Below are 17,370 nucleotides of genomic sequence, written 5' to 3'. Positions count from 1 at the left end.
AATATATTTTTTCTAATTAATCACACCTAAAACTTCCACATCGACTCCCAGTGCACAGTTTCTCCCTCTGGTTAACGTCAATCTCTGATTAAATATCAGAGTATTAAACATCAAGCAGCATCAGAGCCTATAGTGCTGTTCACAGCATCTTTCAGCTTTGGAGTTAATCACCTCACAAACACAAGTCTCTTCTTCTTCCTGACACTGTCATCCAGGATTAACTAGCTGGTCGTGTGTCGTCTAATTAATGCAGATTTCTCTGGGTCACACTGTAGTATAGTCAGAGATAAGTGTGTTGTGGTTCTCACAGGCTTCAGGTGCTTGTCCTTCATCGTTGTTTGAAATAACTAGCTCATCAGTTTCATGGGAAATGACTTATATATATTATATCACTCCCCCCCGACATTAATACTATTACAAGTAAAGAAGTCAGATGGGGATTTCTGCTCTTGCCATTGCTTGACTTTGTTGGACTGGCACCGTTTTAATGCTTTTTAACGTCTCACCTTACAACACTACGCTGTCCTTGCAATACAAAACACTAAATCACAGGTTACTGGAGAGTTTGGTGACATTTAGTGGTTGGATATAAACTGTGGTTTCCTCATCCTCATTTAGCCATTCTACAATTTATCAGCACTTTGCAACTTTACAAAATTTCGCTTCAGTTGGACGTCTTTGGGTTGGTGACTTTCTCAGCAGGGGTGGTCACTCTAGTAAACTGAATGAGTTACTGTTGTCAGTCAATTTCTCTCCCTGAATTATTTTCTCTGACAGTTATACATTTTTCTGAATCTGTGACGGCTGTAATTTCGTTTTTGAGATATTTTCTACCAGGTTTAGTTCTGCAGTCAACATGTTTCTGTAGGTAACCGCCTGCGGGTTTACCACTTTTAAGGCTGACTACCTCTGACGCTCTTGAACACTTGTAAGCCTGTGGTAAGTGCCCCAACCCTTAGCTATCAGTTTACGCAATTTACTACATTTGAGGTGGTAACATCAGACGTTCATATTCAAAGGAATGGGGAAGTGATGTAAGACTTGTCGACTAATGTCTGGAATCGGTAAATCTACTTGTCTAATCCAATCGTCTGGCTGATCACAATCATTGTCAAAGTTGATTTGAATATCCACATATTGAATAAGCAAACAACTTGGTGTTTGAGATTGTGTGAAATAAGTAATGAGTGGATGGCAGCTCAAAGGTAACTAATGCTTATGTGGTTGCCAGTGATAGCGAGAAGTATTGATAAACAGTTAGCTAAAATCTGTGAAAGGTTGAACTGGTTAATAAAAAGCATGAGTTGAAACATTTGAAATCTTTAAATAGTTTTTTAATATGTTGAAGGAGTTAGCTAACCCAATGGATAACTTGTTGGAATAGCAAGTAAGTTATAAATTAACTGTTCAAATTAGCTAGAGATATGCTAATGATCTTGGATTGAAACATTTAGCTAAAAGTAACGATAAAAAGTGGTTGATACTTAAAAGTTTACCTTGTTGACATTTTAAGCAGTTAGCTAAAAGTAGCCTAATGAATAAGAAGCTGTAATAGCTCAGCTTTTGCAAAAATGTAATAAATGGTTGAAATAGCTGGCTAAAAGAAATTAATGAGCAGTTTTCATACAAATCAAAATGATGAAGGTTTTATTGCTCCTATCGGTCGAGACTAAAGCACCACAAGAAATTAAAATTATGAAAAAGTGCAACAACATCCAGTTTCATTAAATAAATGGCAGTGAATAACATCCAATATAATATAATTTAAATCAACACCTTTTGAAACAGATGGGTGATGTCGATGAAGCTTTGAATTTATTTTGTCAGGGCATGTGGGTACAAAATTGATTTAAGAAAACACTCTTCATAATTTGAAATAGCCCACTTCACATTTTCTTTCACTGCTGTTTGTGTAACCTTCTAGAAAATAACCAGTGCAGTCTTTTATTTCCTGGTAAACACACACAGTGTTGTGATGCTCTCATACTGTGCAGTGTGTTCTGTACAATGTGATATAACGATTACAAATTATTAACTTGATTTAAAAAAAAGGGTTTTAACTGAAACTCTGTCATCATGCCGTTTATGGGTTCAAAAGAATAAAACGTAAATGAGAATTATACGTGGAGTATTTGTGCTAAACAGGAGGTAAGTGTGCAGACAGAGCCTGTTGCATTCGCGGTTGTTCCCCCACTATTTATTCCCACTTCATTAAATTATACCTCAGCCAAGCCAAGTGCTACATGCCATCAATCTCAATCAATCTATTAACCGGCTAAACAAGCCATGCTCAGACATTCGTTCACTCTCAATTTCCCCATTGTGCTAATTACACTTAAACATGTCATTCCAAATTAAAGTTGAACATTTAAATGGAATTAGTAGCATCTAAATGAAACATCACACTGCCGCATTCATGTATCCGCGATGCACTGAAAACCGGCACAACCAAACAGAAAATGCTCATGGCTGTTTTTAATTTCGGGAGTTCAACCTTAAAAAAAATGAACATCGAGAAAATCCCATAATCTGCCGTATTTCAAAGAAATCTGGTATTTAATGTTCCTTGAGGGTAGCATTATATTTCAATAATTGTATGAGTAAGGGAGCAACGTGGCTGGTTTCTAAGGTTAAACTATTCCCATTAAAGTTTGAGTAATGTTATTGACCTTTACCTGGATCACTTAAAGTAATGGGAAATGGTGGCACTGACAGAATTATGATGACAGAATAGCTTATGGTTATGAATAACATCGTGTTCCTCCAAATGCCTATCAATTTGTCAAATCGCTAACGTCCGCGTGTTCAGTCGGAAACCTCTACACGGGCCCCAGAGCCTGTCACTGTCAGTCAGTTCTGTCTGAAACCTTTCTCGACTCTGTCTTTACCACACTGCATGTGTCAGTCACTGATGGGAACCTCAGATTGCTGCTGCTGCTGCTGCTGCTGCTGCTGCTGCTCACCCATATCAAATCCACATCGGTACAGTATTTTTGCCACATCGCAAGATCTGCTTCCTCTTTGTGAGTTTGACAAGTATCAGCGGCTCAGGAGGAAGTGAACAGGTCCAATCCAGCTGGCGTGTTCAGCACAGCGGACAGGCTGAGTGGATTTTACAACAAATACAGATGAATAAATTCTGCTGTTCTCCAGAAAGCAGCACAGGACTACAAAGTAAAACCGGGCTTTTTGATCGAGTCACAACAGCACAACGCTTTAAACATTGATATCTTTTTATTAAGACAAGTACTCTTCTCATTTTTTTTTCTTTTGTAAAAATGTTGGTGTTAACCAATACAAAATATGCATGGCCATATGAGAAACATCCTCTTCACTACACAAAAGAAAAATGTTGCCTGGGTACAGAGAGAAATTTAAGATTCAACAACAAAAACAACCATCTGGGGGCAATAGAACAACCAAAGCACCCCCCCCCCCCTCCCCAGGCTTTGAACATGAGTTTCATCCAAATATCCAAGACATGTTACAGATCATTCATAAAACTTCATGACACATTAAATACGCCATCTTTTCATCTATGAAACTTTATGTATGACTCAATGCAAACAGATGCTTAACTGGCTGTGGTCACATCCTAGAATTACTAAATAACCAATACTATATGAGCAAAGTGTTACAGAGGAAGAAGAAGTTTTCATGAACATTCGTCGACACTGACTGTACATAGTTTTTGTCTGCTTAACAAATCTAGTTTTCTGTCTTTGTGAACTAAGTCTATGCAAAATAAAACATTAACGTTTACTGTAACAGTGCACCATATTTAGAACACAGAAACATGTACAACTGAGAAAAACATGTACATCTTGTGATTTCGTCACTTTTTGAGTAGCTGTGGTACTACAGTATATACTTGGGGCCGTAAGTTTGCATTCTACCTGAGATGCAAAAAACACAACTATTAATACTAATGAACCTGAGAGAGTGAAAACAAACATACTAATTATCAAATATTTTTAAAAAAAAGTCAAAAATTTGATTAGAATGATGCCTCCTTAAATCTTTCAATGTTCCCCGATTATAAGCAGCTGTCACTTCATAACCATTTGAAAAACAAGATTTGTCATGCACATTACTGTTTCCATGACACCAAAACCCAAGATCCGCCAAAATATACTTTTAGTGATTCTTATTACAGCTTTTAGTACTGTAGTCCTCTCTGGTAATACTAGTGAGCCTTGTCCGTTAAGACTAAATCCAAATAATACAAAAAATGAAGTGAAATAGAGAAAATGATTATGGCCGAATTGAAATTGTGTTGTGATGACTAATTGATACAATAAATACTACATCCTGGGATATGATATTCTAGTAACTGGAAGCTGCCTTACCACCCTGATAAACAAAAAATTGTCAAATTTTTACAAAGATGAAACTCATTCAGCTTATTTTTTTATATTTATGCTCCATGTCATATTTTTAATGGGAGTGTGTTAATAAAGACACTGTGGATGAGTATTTGCCCTGTAAGTTAGAAAGAACGGAAACATACAAGATATACTGTGAGAGTATTCATGAGGATACTGTATGATACTAACCATAAGCCTCAAAATCAACGAAGGCACTAAATTATGTCCTTCAGTCTTTTCATTTTGAATGATACGTATCAAGAGGTGGGTTTAAGGCAGTGGTTATCCTTTTTCAAAATACATGTACAGATTTTCTTGATTCAGGCAATACAATGAAATCACACACTAATTACCAAACAGGTTTTACTCTTCGAGCTCCAGCAGAGTCAGAGGCGTGGAGGCGTCTCTGGTCTGAGAGCACGGATGTTAAGATTTAAGCAAAATGAAAAGAAGAAATACGTAACAGCAGACGGCTCCTCTGTGAAGGGTTTTCAGCACTAAGGAAATAATCTTTTCCAAACCGCGTCTAAAGCTCAACGCAAATCTTTGATTACTTGTAAAGGCCAAGAGCTCTCACAAGTTATCCAAACCCAAAGGTAAAATGTCTTTACAGATAGCAAAGGAAATGTAAGTGATTCATGTTTGCAATGACTGAACCTCTTCTTACTCAGGTAAGGCCAAGGCCAAATAAAAAAATGTCTGTATAGCAAGCAAGATTCATGTGTGGATAGATGCAGAATTACCTTGATACCTTACACCTCATCTGAAAGGATATGTCACTGAAAGTATGACACTCTTTCCTTCCTTTAACAAAATGCAATCGAATAAAACAGATGAAACATTGGAAAATAAAATAAACCAAAGTCCTTGTAACATGTCATGCTTACAGCTTAAGATGCTGTTTTATCTGATAAAAATAAATCGTTTAGAGAGGAGCTCTCTGCAAAGTGGACTCTTCGCCTTTGCTGTATACAAGTGATTTCCATTGTATACATGGACATTGGCATAATTATCTTATTCTGCCCAGGGTCATCCATGTGGGTGGTATGAAAATGTGAAAATAGAACCAGAAGCAAGCACAGCAGGCCTTACTAATACCTAGCAAATAGCACATTTAATTTTTATTAATTTTTTTGATTTTATGATCAATGCAACAGGACTGGTGTCTCTTTCAGGTACCATAGTATCTGACCCTGCAGCCAAAATCATGTCTGCCAACAGAGAAGATGTTCTTTTGGTTCCAATTATTGGAGCATTGTTTTCTGCCATGTTTTTGATCCACACAGCCCATGGATGGAAAAAAAAGGATTCTGATGAAAATAGTCATTGAAAATGTTATATAGGTCAAGATTGTGAAGAAAATTACATTTTGGGAAATATACTTATTCACTTTCTTGATAAGAGTATGGTGAAGAGATTGATAACCACTCTCATGTCTGTACGATAAAGATGCTAGCTTAGCTTAGCACAAAAACAAAACAGCTAGCCTAGCTCTGCCCAAGCGAAACAAATCCACTCACGAGCACCTCTAAAACTGATCCAAGTGTTTTTTCTTTTTTACAAACACCATAGTGTTAAAATGACACACAGTTTGAAGTTTAGTGCAGTTTAATGGTGCGTTGTTAGTTATTGTATTTGTATTCAGCTAAGCTAATAAGCTGTTGGCTGCAGTATCATGATCAGCTGCAACAGCCTGTGGGAAACATAGGTGAATGTTATCTGCAAAAAAATTGAATAATAATCCTGATATAGAGATTTTAAATGAACAAACATCTCAGATTTTTCTCTACAGAAATTTGAATTCCATATTATGGCACCTAACAGCTGTCAGAAGGATTTAGACTGTACTCCACAACACCCTAAACAAACGCTAAACTGACCTCACACCTAATCGCCTGTTATTTTTCTTGAATCCAGCGAGGGACCGGTTGTTCTTTGCCGTTTGGTGTGAAATGATACATAACAGCACTCCTACTTCACTGTCAGGAACAAATACATTCTAAAATAACCATGATCACTCACAACTGTTACATTAGTATTCAACACAGTGACCTTGAAGACCCCGTGTCCTCACTCGGACCCGGTGAGGAGAAACGTGTTGACACTGTCTTCCGGTTAATGAACTCTTGAGATTACTCAACAGAAGGTGTGGATGAGCTGGCTCCTCGGATCTGGGCACGCGAGCCAAACGCCAGCTGCAGCACACACAGACAAACACCAGGCCCGTTTAATCTCCTCCGAAAGCCAAATGCAACAAAGGATCAGGTGGCTATACATGGAAAGAAAATCCAATCCAACAAGCATGTGACGGGGGGGGGGGGGGGGGGAGTAACCAACAAAATAAACAAAAGAAATAGAACAAGGCACAAAATTGTCTTTAAAATAATTGAACTGTACAGAACAGGCCCCGGCAGTCCAGGAAGGGTCGGATAGGAGACTCAGCAACGCCTCTTATTACCACTTGGCCCCGGCAGTCCTACTTCCAACTCTTTCCCTTCTTCTCCTCCTCTTTAAATCCCACCCTCCCTGCCCTCAAGCCGTCTCGTAAACCAATCAAGAGTTGGACATAATGCTCCTACAGCACCACCCATCACCACCACCATCACCAGCAGCATTCCCACCCGTCTCTCCTGGCCCGTCCATTTTAGATATAGTACTCCTTCTTCTCGTCTGTGTTGTTGTGTCCCCCCTCCGCGTTGATGATGGCCGTGTCGGCGTCGGCCGCGTCGTCCGCCCCTTTGGCTTCGTGCGTGAAGTAAGTTCCTGCAAAAAGAGCGCAGACAAATTAGCCACCACCACACCTCCTCCTCCGCCTCCTCCGCCTCCTTATCCTCGCATGCACTTCAATCCCATCGCGCTCCACTTTCCACAAAAAAACACTTGAACTCTTGAGATGTGTTCATGATCAAGTATGATTGCGCGGCCGGTGCTTTACCTTTGTGTCGGGCAAAGTATCGACCAAGAACAATGAGTGCACAGAGGATGGCAAACATCACCACGGCAACCACTCCTCCAACGACAGCATGGTCAATTTTCTGCGGTGCCCCCTCTCCGGCTCTGGAGTCTGAAAACAGGACAATAACCGTAAATAATTTTATGATCAGAAAAACCCTCTCAGCCAGTCACAGGGCTACAGTAGTAAAGAATCGCACAGACATGGAGTCTACACGAAGCCGAGGCCGTTTCTGCTAAATAAACTATTTCTTTTGTTCTCAATCCACCTGAGAGCTTTACATTACATTTAGCTCCCATTAAGAATATCAATTAACACGCCACAGCTCTTTTGTTGTGTTGTAAATCAATGGCATAAAAATGTATTTTACAAGTGACAATTCAAAGAATCTTCATTAACAGTCTTTGTGCTTAGCTAATAAGCCGGTGACGTGAACAGTTAGAAACCAGGCATATATGTTGTAGGCAGCTCTGCCTCGGGTCCCTTGAGTGAGGGGCGCTGGAAAATGTTTTAAGACGGTTATTTCACCATGAAACAGTCGACACAGTCGGCAATTTCACTGAGAGTTCACACACTGTAAAATACATTGTGATTTAAGAGGCCATTTCTGGAAGTCATAGAGCTCAATCACCAGGAATAGACACGAGTTTGGAAATAAATTGGCGCCCGGAGTCCCCGAGCGGAGAAATACGTGGCTGCCTCAGGTGTCAGAGAGTATCACTGTCTAGAATTTAGCCCGATTTATCAGAGCACCACAGACGAACAGGGCGAAGAAAAAAAAAAATTTGAAGCTTTTAAATTTCCAGTCTCAGAATAGTTCAGAGACATTCATCAATAGTCTATATCTGTGCACATTTGGACTGATGGAGGAGTGGCTGGTGAGGGAAGGGCTGCGCTGTTCTTTGCTGCATGAGAGAGCAGCTCAATTTTCCATCACTCACTAGTCATGCTCCGGACCTGAATGATTCTGATAAAAGACGAATGGAGGGTGCAGGGTTTCTCAACATGGCGACGTGGAGCGAAGTCGAGGAGCTCAGCGACACGTTCGCGTCTCGACCTTTAGACGACGCCCAATCTAAGTTGCATTCAATTAGCAGAAGGACACGTTGGAAGTGGGATTGCGAGGAAACTAATTAACGAGGAAAAGTTTTGTTTCGGTTGAGCACGCCGTTAGAAATGGACTTGTCGCTGTGTGTGTGTGGAGCAGGGATGTGCAAGGTTTGTTTACTGTATCGGCGATGTCAGATAGCACAGCCCGGGCCCGGGGGGGGGGAGAGAACAGCTCATGCTCCATGCTAATGAACATACAGCCGCTAAATGGACCTGTGTGTAGCTCGGTCTCCTCCCCCCCCCCCCCCCCCCCCCGCTCAGCCTCCCCACACCTCCATGCCCTCACCTTGCTCACCGCTGTCTCCCTTTTGACACATCCACCAGGAAACATGCAGGGTCTCAGCCCCCTCCGCTCGCCGAGGGAGGGTTTTATTTAGCCGGGGGAGAAATCTGCCCAGAGTAAGCGCTGAGACTCTTATCACAAAAATGTCACAGAGGAACTAAAAATCCCATAACACCTGCAGTATCGACTGCTATGGTTGGTTGCATATCATGTTGCCTATATCGAGTTAACTACTGAACAGGAAAAAAACCACAGAAACATCAAATTTAACGTGGCACACACAAGAAATGTTACGGTCACGGTGTTGCTGCATCAGAGCGTTATAATGTAAGGAGGTTATGAGACATGTTACATAATGCAATGAAATGCGAAGGTCTTAGCTGTTTCGTTACATGATTTTTAACATAAAGGTCATGCTGTTGTATAAAATAATGTTTTTTCCGTGGGAGGATCAGAGTGAAAACAATGATCATGATATTCCAGGTTTCACATTTCGAAGGTGTTGTGTTTTTGCACTGGGTTTAAAAACATGAACATCTGAAAACAATGTGCGGTTTAACATTATTTTACCATAACAGCAGGGGAAATCATCTGCTCTGCACGAATACCAACTTCACACATCCAATTAACACCTGCGTATAATGTGCTATCTGAGCTCTTTGCTTAAAGTTATGCTAAATGATGACGTTATTATCAAGATAATCACTTTTCATATTCAATATTTCACCAGGCAGGGGGAGTCTGTCGAAAAGATTCAATCGGTGGCATTATGGGAAATGTTTCTCTGGCCCATAATAATGTCAGGATGTGTCTGCTGCATCAATTGGACAATTTTTAAAAAGGTATCACATGACAAAGATGTCATACCCAGCTCACATAATAATAACCAGGAGGTTAAAGTTCAAATCATAACCACCATTATTTATTATTACACAGTAAAATTGTTTCCTGTATTTTCTGTTCAGTGAAATCTGATAAGTATCAGACAATGCATGAGTAGATCCCTGGATTTGAAAATTATTAATTTGTAAAAAACTTTTAGATTAAAACAGACAGCTGCGCATTATGAGACTATTATATAATTATGCTTCCTCTGATATGCCTCAAGCCGCTGTTGCAACAACCTGCAACCTCATACGCAAACATTGCTGCTACAAGAAAAGACAACTTTAAATTAAATTGAAGACTTTTAATACTTTATTGCACCTTTTTCACTTTTGGCGGGGGAAACTTAATTAATAATTTGAGACATTCCAACAGAAACCATTTCTGTGAGATGAGGTGAGAAGACTAAGAAAATCTCAGAAAGGGGACCTTGACAAAAACAAATTAATTTTTTTTATTATTTATATAATTAATTATTTATATAATTCTCTAAATGTATGCACACTCACACACACACACACCAAGCTGAGCCATCACAGGATACCAACATTGACAAAGTGGTTTAGTTTGACAGATGATAAAGAGCAATAAACCTTTTTTTATAGATCAGAAGAATCATTTTGCTTTACCGCAAACAGAGGAATAGTTCACCACATAAAATAATGTCGTTATTATGCTGTCATATATAAAAACCTAGATATATAACAGAGCCAGTTGATAGCATGATTCAGGATACTGAACCAGAGAGCCAGACTATAAAATGGCTTCTCTATTCAGTCCCCTGGTTCGGTTGGATCAGCGTCTCCATGAGCAGTTCTCCTGGACCTTGATTCAAACACGTGGTCATTTTTTACTTTGTCTGCTCACTGTATTTGGGTAACAGAGTGAAAAGGAAGTTCTAGGCTCCAGAGGGGCAGATGTGGATCTCCGACCTCGCCAAGACCAGGATTTATTCGCCAAATGTCATGTTTCCATTACTTTCATTCCTCCTTCTTCCTACGTTTAATTAGTTTGTCATCCGGCGCTGGAACACATCCAGGGATCAGGAGTGTGATTCCCTGTGGCCGCTCATGTTCAATACATATGCATTCATAATACCACCAGGGGCTTAGAATAGAGAGAGCCTCCAAATGACAGGCGATGTTATTACCCCCGGCCTTTGTGGCCTCACACTTGAAATAAGTAGAATTTGATTATGTCTGTAATGCAGCCGGTGTCCATACCGCCAGCGCAGCTCGGCTCACGGGTCGATCGGGGAGTGCTGACATGCCCACACCGGCGTCCTGACAGGATGTGCACAGCGGTGGGGATTTATGGGGGAATAAAGAGGATTTGCAACTGATGCTCGTGTCTGTGCGGTGGTGGGAAGCTGCTTCACTGAACTCCCAGCGCCACATGCTTTACAGTCCCACCTTTCTGCCTCTGTACTGGAATGACTAATTGCCACTCTGGCCAGTATCGGCGCGTCCTGTCAGACTTATCTGTCACCGCGGAGATCTGAGCTGCGAACTTGTCACCAGGCTTATTACACGGAACATCATTTCAGTTTCCCGTCTTTTTTTTTTCTTTCTTTTAATAGTTTTTTTCTCTTCACAGAACGAGGCCTATCACGCACATGCAAACACACGTGCCATCCCACACACACACACACACACACACACAAACACATCCCAATTTATAGATGTAATTACATGGACATAATTGAAACAATGACTCTCTTGCATTGGTAGAGCAAAGCCTTCACGTGCACTGAATAGCCTCTCGCAGTAACCCATTCATGGACAGTAGCAGGACAATGGGGCGACGCTGCAGAATCGGCTCGGGGAGCGTCTTGCAGCATTGAACCGCCGACATCCGTGGCTTTTGTATTTGTTGTCGTTCGGAAAGAGGAAATGAACTTAATGAGATGAGCTCACATGGGCAATCTCAGCCCAATAATTGCTCTCATTGCCGTTGTTGAAGACCATCAACGCAGCACAACGTTGTCCTCGGTTGAATTTCAATGCCACTGCACGGCCACTTAATAGATTCCCAGAGTCCTTTGTAACAAGCACAACAATGTACAAACACAACTGTGACACTTAACAGAGGGGCTGTTATACGAGTGAAGGTCTGACTAACTAATAAATTGGCAAATGAATGGAAATTGTGGAGTGAATTTGAACCGGATGGCTGTTTATTGTGTCTTTTGAGATTTGCACATTTCTGTGCACAAAGGCAGCGCGCACCCATCTCCACTCCGCACTCCCTCTTCAACTTGTCCCCACCCCCCGCCCCGAAGTGGAGATCAGGGCGAGGAACAAGGTTGACAGAATAACAGAAATCCCTGCTCGGCTCCTACAGTCGCCTTAAGTAAGACGCCACAGAAGAACACCTTATCTGCAGAGAATGAGTCTGACACAAATTGAGTTCATTCGCACATAACATTCAATCTCCAAACCCATAATGTGATAAGTAGAGCTCTCATTACCATTTACAACTGCTCCATGAAAAAAGAAAGAGAGTTCAATATTACTGCAATAAATAACTCTTTTAACTTCAGGGTGGGTTGGCATTAGTAACTTATTCCCTTGAGACCAATTAAAATGGACCATTATGATATTTTCTTTCTTTAATGACCGTTTAGAAGAAAGAAAAAAAAAACTGCAGGTTAGAGGAATCTCAAAATCGTCCTGATTCGGAGTAAACAAATGTGAGGAAAAAACGAATTAGCATTTCTAAATGATTCTTTAATTCTTCCAATGAAATACTTCAAAGACAAATGATACAGTTGAGAGTTAAAACAGCGCCGGTGGATGTTTATTGACTAATTATGTTGAATACTAAATGCACTTGGAGCAGTCTTTGTCGAAGTCAATAGCGAACATGGAGCTGAAGCTGGAATCCCAGGACTTAACAGCAGTGGAAACCTGCCAACACCTAACATGTACCAGAGCTGAAGGAGGAAAACAGCAAACAGAACGTGGATGAAAAGCTGCCAGAAATGGATTCCTAAAACGCCATCTGATGCTAAATCACACGATTTAACTCACGCTGGGGGAAAGAAGAATCCCACGTTTTTCACAACAAAGGCGTCAGAATAACCCTGAAGTCATGTATGTATGTATTCTGTGCTCCGCATGTTAAAGGCATAAGGATCGAACAAATCCCTGACAGCTTAACCAACGCAAGCAATAAAAAACTTAATTATGGTTGGTGGTATTATAAAGTCTGATGGGTGCCGTATGTAAGCCCGACTCAACTTCATGTGCAGTGTAATGTTTGCTTGCGAAGACATTATCGGTTGTTATTTTACACCCAAGTACAATCCATAAACCGGACTAATGTGGAGCTCAGAAGAACGAGTCTCCCTCTCTAGCCTTGATGACCACTCGGAGCTCTTTACACTACAGGTTTGCTATTCACCCACAGACACATTCGGGCAATTTGGGGTTCAGTGTCTTGCCCAAGGACACTTCGGCAATGTAGGGGGGTTTGGTTTCAGAGGAAGTGAAATAGTAACAACAGCACAAGCATTTGAATGAATAGAGCAGATTGTAAAATACCTTGAAAGTGGTTGTTGTATTTCATATAATAATGACAGTATAATAAACTAGAAATGTTATGTAATTCTGAACTGTATTTACTTTTCTTTTACAGATAGCAGATCATTTTTGATAGGTAATAGTTGTGTTTGTGCTTTTCGTACAAAAGAGAGCTGTAATTTACTCTTACACTTATTTCTGACTGATGTGCACTCGATCAAGATAAATTAACTTGAAAATCATAGCACAGAGATCATTGCTTAAATGTCTGCCGGTATTAATTTCAGCTTACAAAATGCTCCAGTAACCAAATGAAAAACAAACTATACAAATGAGAGGAGCAGAATAGGAGATGGGATTTTTCAAAGTGACAGGGACAATGTCACTTTCAGCCCATGTCTTCAGTTTATCTAGCTGAGGTCCAAACCCCAGTGAACCCTGGACTGTCGATCTGTGGGTCTTTCCAGTCCAGTCTACAACATTATTCCTTGTTCCTTGTCGTTTCCTCTGGCTCTTCTCAAAAAGCCGGGGGAGGAGGGGGGTTACTGGAGGCTTAGCCGGGATATGATGTCCCTGCATTGCATTGAATTGGATCATCTCTGAGCATCTGACGAGCTGGAGCATTATTGCCACAGACTCCCTTTACTCCTCCAGAGCTGGGGATTCTGGGTAAACTCGCCCCTCTGCCCAAAAGAAATACAACCACTGACAAAAGAACTTGTACAGTGTGATTTTTTCCTGTGGTGCTATAAGCGTCTACTGTCCATCTTGAACACTTATATTTCTCAGATGTCTGAGTGTTTGACTGTTTGGCAGTGAGAGAAGAACGATTTCCGCCAAGTTTCTCTTGATGCAACACGTCAAATAAGAGCTTTTCCTTTCGTAAATATTGGTCGCAAAATTTTCATCCTTTACTTTCCTGATAAATGCCAGAAACCTTTCATCATTCTTTCCTGAAAATTAGCTTTTATTCAGATGTAAATTAGAGGGTTATTTCATAGAAAGATCAACAGAATTTGGTTCGATTTATAAGGGAAATTTAAAAAAAGTGTTAGTTTTAACAATTATTAAGAGTTTAAATAAAAAATGGTCCATAGATTGACATCTGTATCCATTGGAAATGCACTATATTTAAAAGCTGAATATCGGCTAATTGGGTATGTGGAGAAAAACAAGTCCTTAAACATTCAAACACAAGAATGACATGACTAATTTGCCACAAGAGATCTACACACATACACACACACACACACGCACACACACGCACTTACACAATTAGGCCTTCAACTGGCACTTTGGTGTCCACGGGTACAAAGAGGAAAACCTTGAAAGTTAAATTGAAGCATTTTTAACAAAACCTTATTTTCAGATCAATTATGAATCAAACAGAGAAGGACCTGAGTTAACAATATTCATAAATCCCCTTTCATGTTTTCTTCCATCCAGAGGGAAAACAGACGTGCTGCTTGTGTGGATTAGGGAATGACCGCTAGCTTATTCTGTCCATTCAGTTAATCCATCCAGTAAAAAAACGTAAACGCGTCGTACGTTTGTGGATTTAAAATCTACAAACAACTTAATCTACTAAATCTATTTCATTGAATTCCCATTAGCTGACATGGCAGTTGCTAATCTTCTCATGGTCCACACATAACAATGTCAAAATAAAATAATTGATACATTAATAAAAGCAAGGTCCAAACAACAAACACACACACACAAAATCTGATCTGCAAGCATCTCATGCTCATAACATCAACACATCCATAAATAATGTCAGTCAATGATTCATTACAAAATATATAAAAAAAATCAATGAGTGTTGCAGATGATTGACAACTACTTATTACAGTACAGTACAACTAAACCCATAACTATCTACTTATATCCATAAAAGTGATTTTAATAATCAAGCTCAGCTGATTGTCTTGTATACGATTGTTTAAAATTATTTTCAGTTAGTTGGTCATATAATGAGGGTTTCTTTTGTGATAAACTTGATTGACATCTAGTAAGAAGTGTAAATGTATTGATTGCACCTTTAAAATTAGGGCCATATATAAGTAGTGGTAGTTCAGTGACCTCTGATTACAGCATAAAATCACAGCATGGTATCGGCAGCCTATTCAGGCCCGGGTTATACTGTATGAATAAGAAATCACGCCGTACACTTCCTTACTGGCGAGAGGGAAATGCTATACTGTGCTGCTATGCTGATTAAGGTAGCGCAAAGCAATCTACCGCGAGCCAGCTTAGCATTGCCCCTGTGACAGGGTATTTAGAAGAGTAGTGAACTGCAAGAAAGCTCAATTACATCCTCCCAGCATGTACTGCATAAATCATGGTAAATCCTCTTTCAAGCCTGTCTTTCGGAAATTACTGGAATGTTGCAGCAGAGAACACAGAGGCGGCTGCATCAGTGTTATTCCCGAGGAGAGGGGCTTAGGATGGAAATGCAGAGTAATGCACAGCTCCGCAAAAAAGCAACTTCCTGTTTGACTGGGCCACACCCAGACAGAGAGAGAGAGAGGGGGAGGGAGGGGGAGAGAGAGAGAGAGAGAGAGAGAGAGAGAGAGAGAGAGAGAGAGAGAGAGAGCAAGTGAGAGAGAGAGAGAGAGAGAGAGAGCAAGTGAGAGAGAGAGAGGGGGGAGAGAGAGGGGAGAGAGGGGAGAGAGAGAATGAAATTGAGAGAGAGAGAGATTGAGAGAGAGAGAGAAATTGGGAGAGAGAGAGAAATTGGGAGAGAGAGAGAGAAATTGAGAGAGAGAGAGAGAGAGAGAGAGAGAGAGAGAGAGAGAGAGAGAGAGAGAGAGCGAGAGAGAATGAAATGATGCCGTACTCCTGCAGCATGATCAAGGAAGCGCCGTGGAAAACTCAGACAGGAAAAGAAGCAGGTTTGAAGTCCAAGTCTCAAACGTAAAGAGACAATTAAAAAAAAAAAAGATCTATTTTTGACTCTTGACTCTATTTTTAATCTAAATAAAATACTTGAAAACAAAAAAATAAATTGTCAGATGAAATAAATGTAGTAATACATCGTGTCCGACCTCATTACGATACCAGAGTCTATGATGCGGCCTCACATCAGGTTACACACTTATTATGTGAATGTTGCTGCTCTACATTTCCATGACTGCATGAATTGCAGAGCGGTCATGACAAAAGGGCCCAAACTGCCACATCTCTAAAGCAGCCATTGATGAACCGATCTATTCTTTAAGGATAGTTTTTGTATTGAAATGTCACATCCTGGCATATCCAAATGCCAACTCCCAAGGTTGCCTCCGCCATCTGCGTAGCCTTAGCGGTGCTTTTGACATAATAGCATTTTTTTTTTTTTTTAATGGTTGATATTGAAATGAAAATTTGCCACTGAGATAAATCGAAGTCTAAAATAGTGCTTACAGAAGGTGTCAAAAGGTTACTCGGCTTTAGTGAATGAAGCGCTTTTCATTTATTTCACACGTCTCTGAGAAAATAGTCATTGATGTTTTTTGGTTTCCCAAAGACGAAATCTGACTGGTATTTGTGGGGGAGATGCAAGGGGCATTACAATATGACGGACGGGCCGGTTGAGATATGGCTGCAGGTGCTGATAAGATGGTGGGACAGCAAAGCGCAGGCTCTACATTTTTTCTCTGATCAAATATGTGACTGGAAAAGGCCATGACAGGTGTCTCTGCGTCACCTGTCCTCAATGTCCCCTATCTGCAGCACCATCTGATTAGAACTGGTCCCCCGCAGACTGTCTTAGCCTCAGGTACAACGCCTGTCTGTCACCGAGCTACGGGCCATACATGCATGCATCACACACACACACATACACACGATTGCTGAGAGGGACAGTAGTGGGGGCATACAGTACCTTGCGTGTTGACTGGGTTGGTGGTGGGTGTGGGGATAGTAGTGGGAGCATCTAGATGAAAAGAGTCAAAAAAAAATAAAGAACATGTGTAAGAAATAAAGGAAGACAAGAGTAAAGGAGTAGACAAAGGTCATTGAAGAGGCTGCACTACAAAATCATAACATGCACATGTTCTGTGGTGAGGTGGGTTTGAGGAGACGACAGCTGCTTCCAGATGTGCACTGAGCTCCGCAGTTTCTCCATATCTTCTGCAGAGGAGGTGCACGTGTGAACGGACATTCTGCGAGTGAGACGCTCCACAGTTTCTGCGGACTTCATCCGACCGGCCTGCTACTAGAAAGTCCATAGAAATCCAGGAGAAGTCGATGTGTGAACCCAGCAGG

The 17,370-nt window shown here is 40.7% G+C and overlaps 1 protein-coding gene across 1 annotated transcript in view; it reads right to left on the bottom strand.

The window, feature by feature from the left end:
• Positions 1-6,974: 6,974 nt before the first annotated feature.
• The window catches only part of cadm1b (cell adhesion molecule 1b), a 137,915-nt gene continuing 127,519 nt past the window's right edge, over positions 6,975-17,370 (bottom strand). The window contains exons 9-13 of the mRNA XM_053423622.1: positions 16,983-17,038; positions 15,997-16,031; positions 10,825-10,859; positions 7,303-7,431; positions 6,975-7,130 (exon numbers count right to left, since the gene is read on the bottom strand). Of these exons, the coding sequence (XP_053279597.1) occupies positions 7,012-7,130; positions 7,303-7,431; positions 10,825-10,859; positions 15,997-16,031; positions 16,983-17,038 (374 nt within the window). The 3' untranslated portion in view covers positions 6,975-7,011. The remainder of the gene's footprint in view (positions 7,131-7,302; positions 7,432-10,824; positions 10,860-15,996; positions 16,032-16,982; positions 17,039-17,370) is intronic.

Source organism: Pleuronectes platessa, chromosome 5 (assembly GCF_947347685.1).
Source record: "Pleuronectes platessa chromosome 5, fPlePla1.1, whole genome shotgun sequence".
Classification (NCBI taxonomy): Eukaryota; Metazoa; Chordata; class Actinopteri; order Pleuronectiformes; family Pleuronectidae; genus Pleuronectes; species Pleuronectes platessa.
Note: the sequence above shows the minus strand (reverse complement) of the source record. Positions and strands in the feature narration are given on the sequence as shown.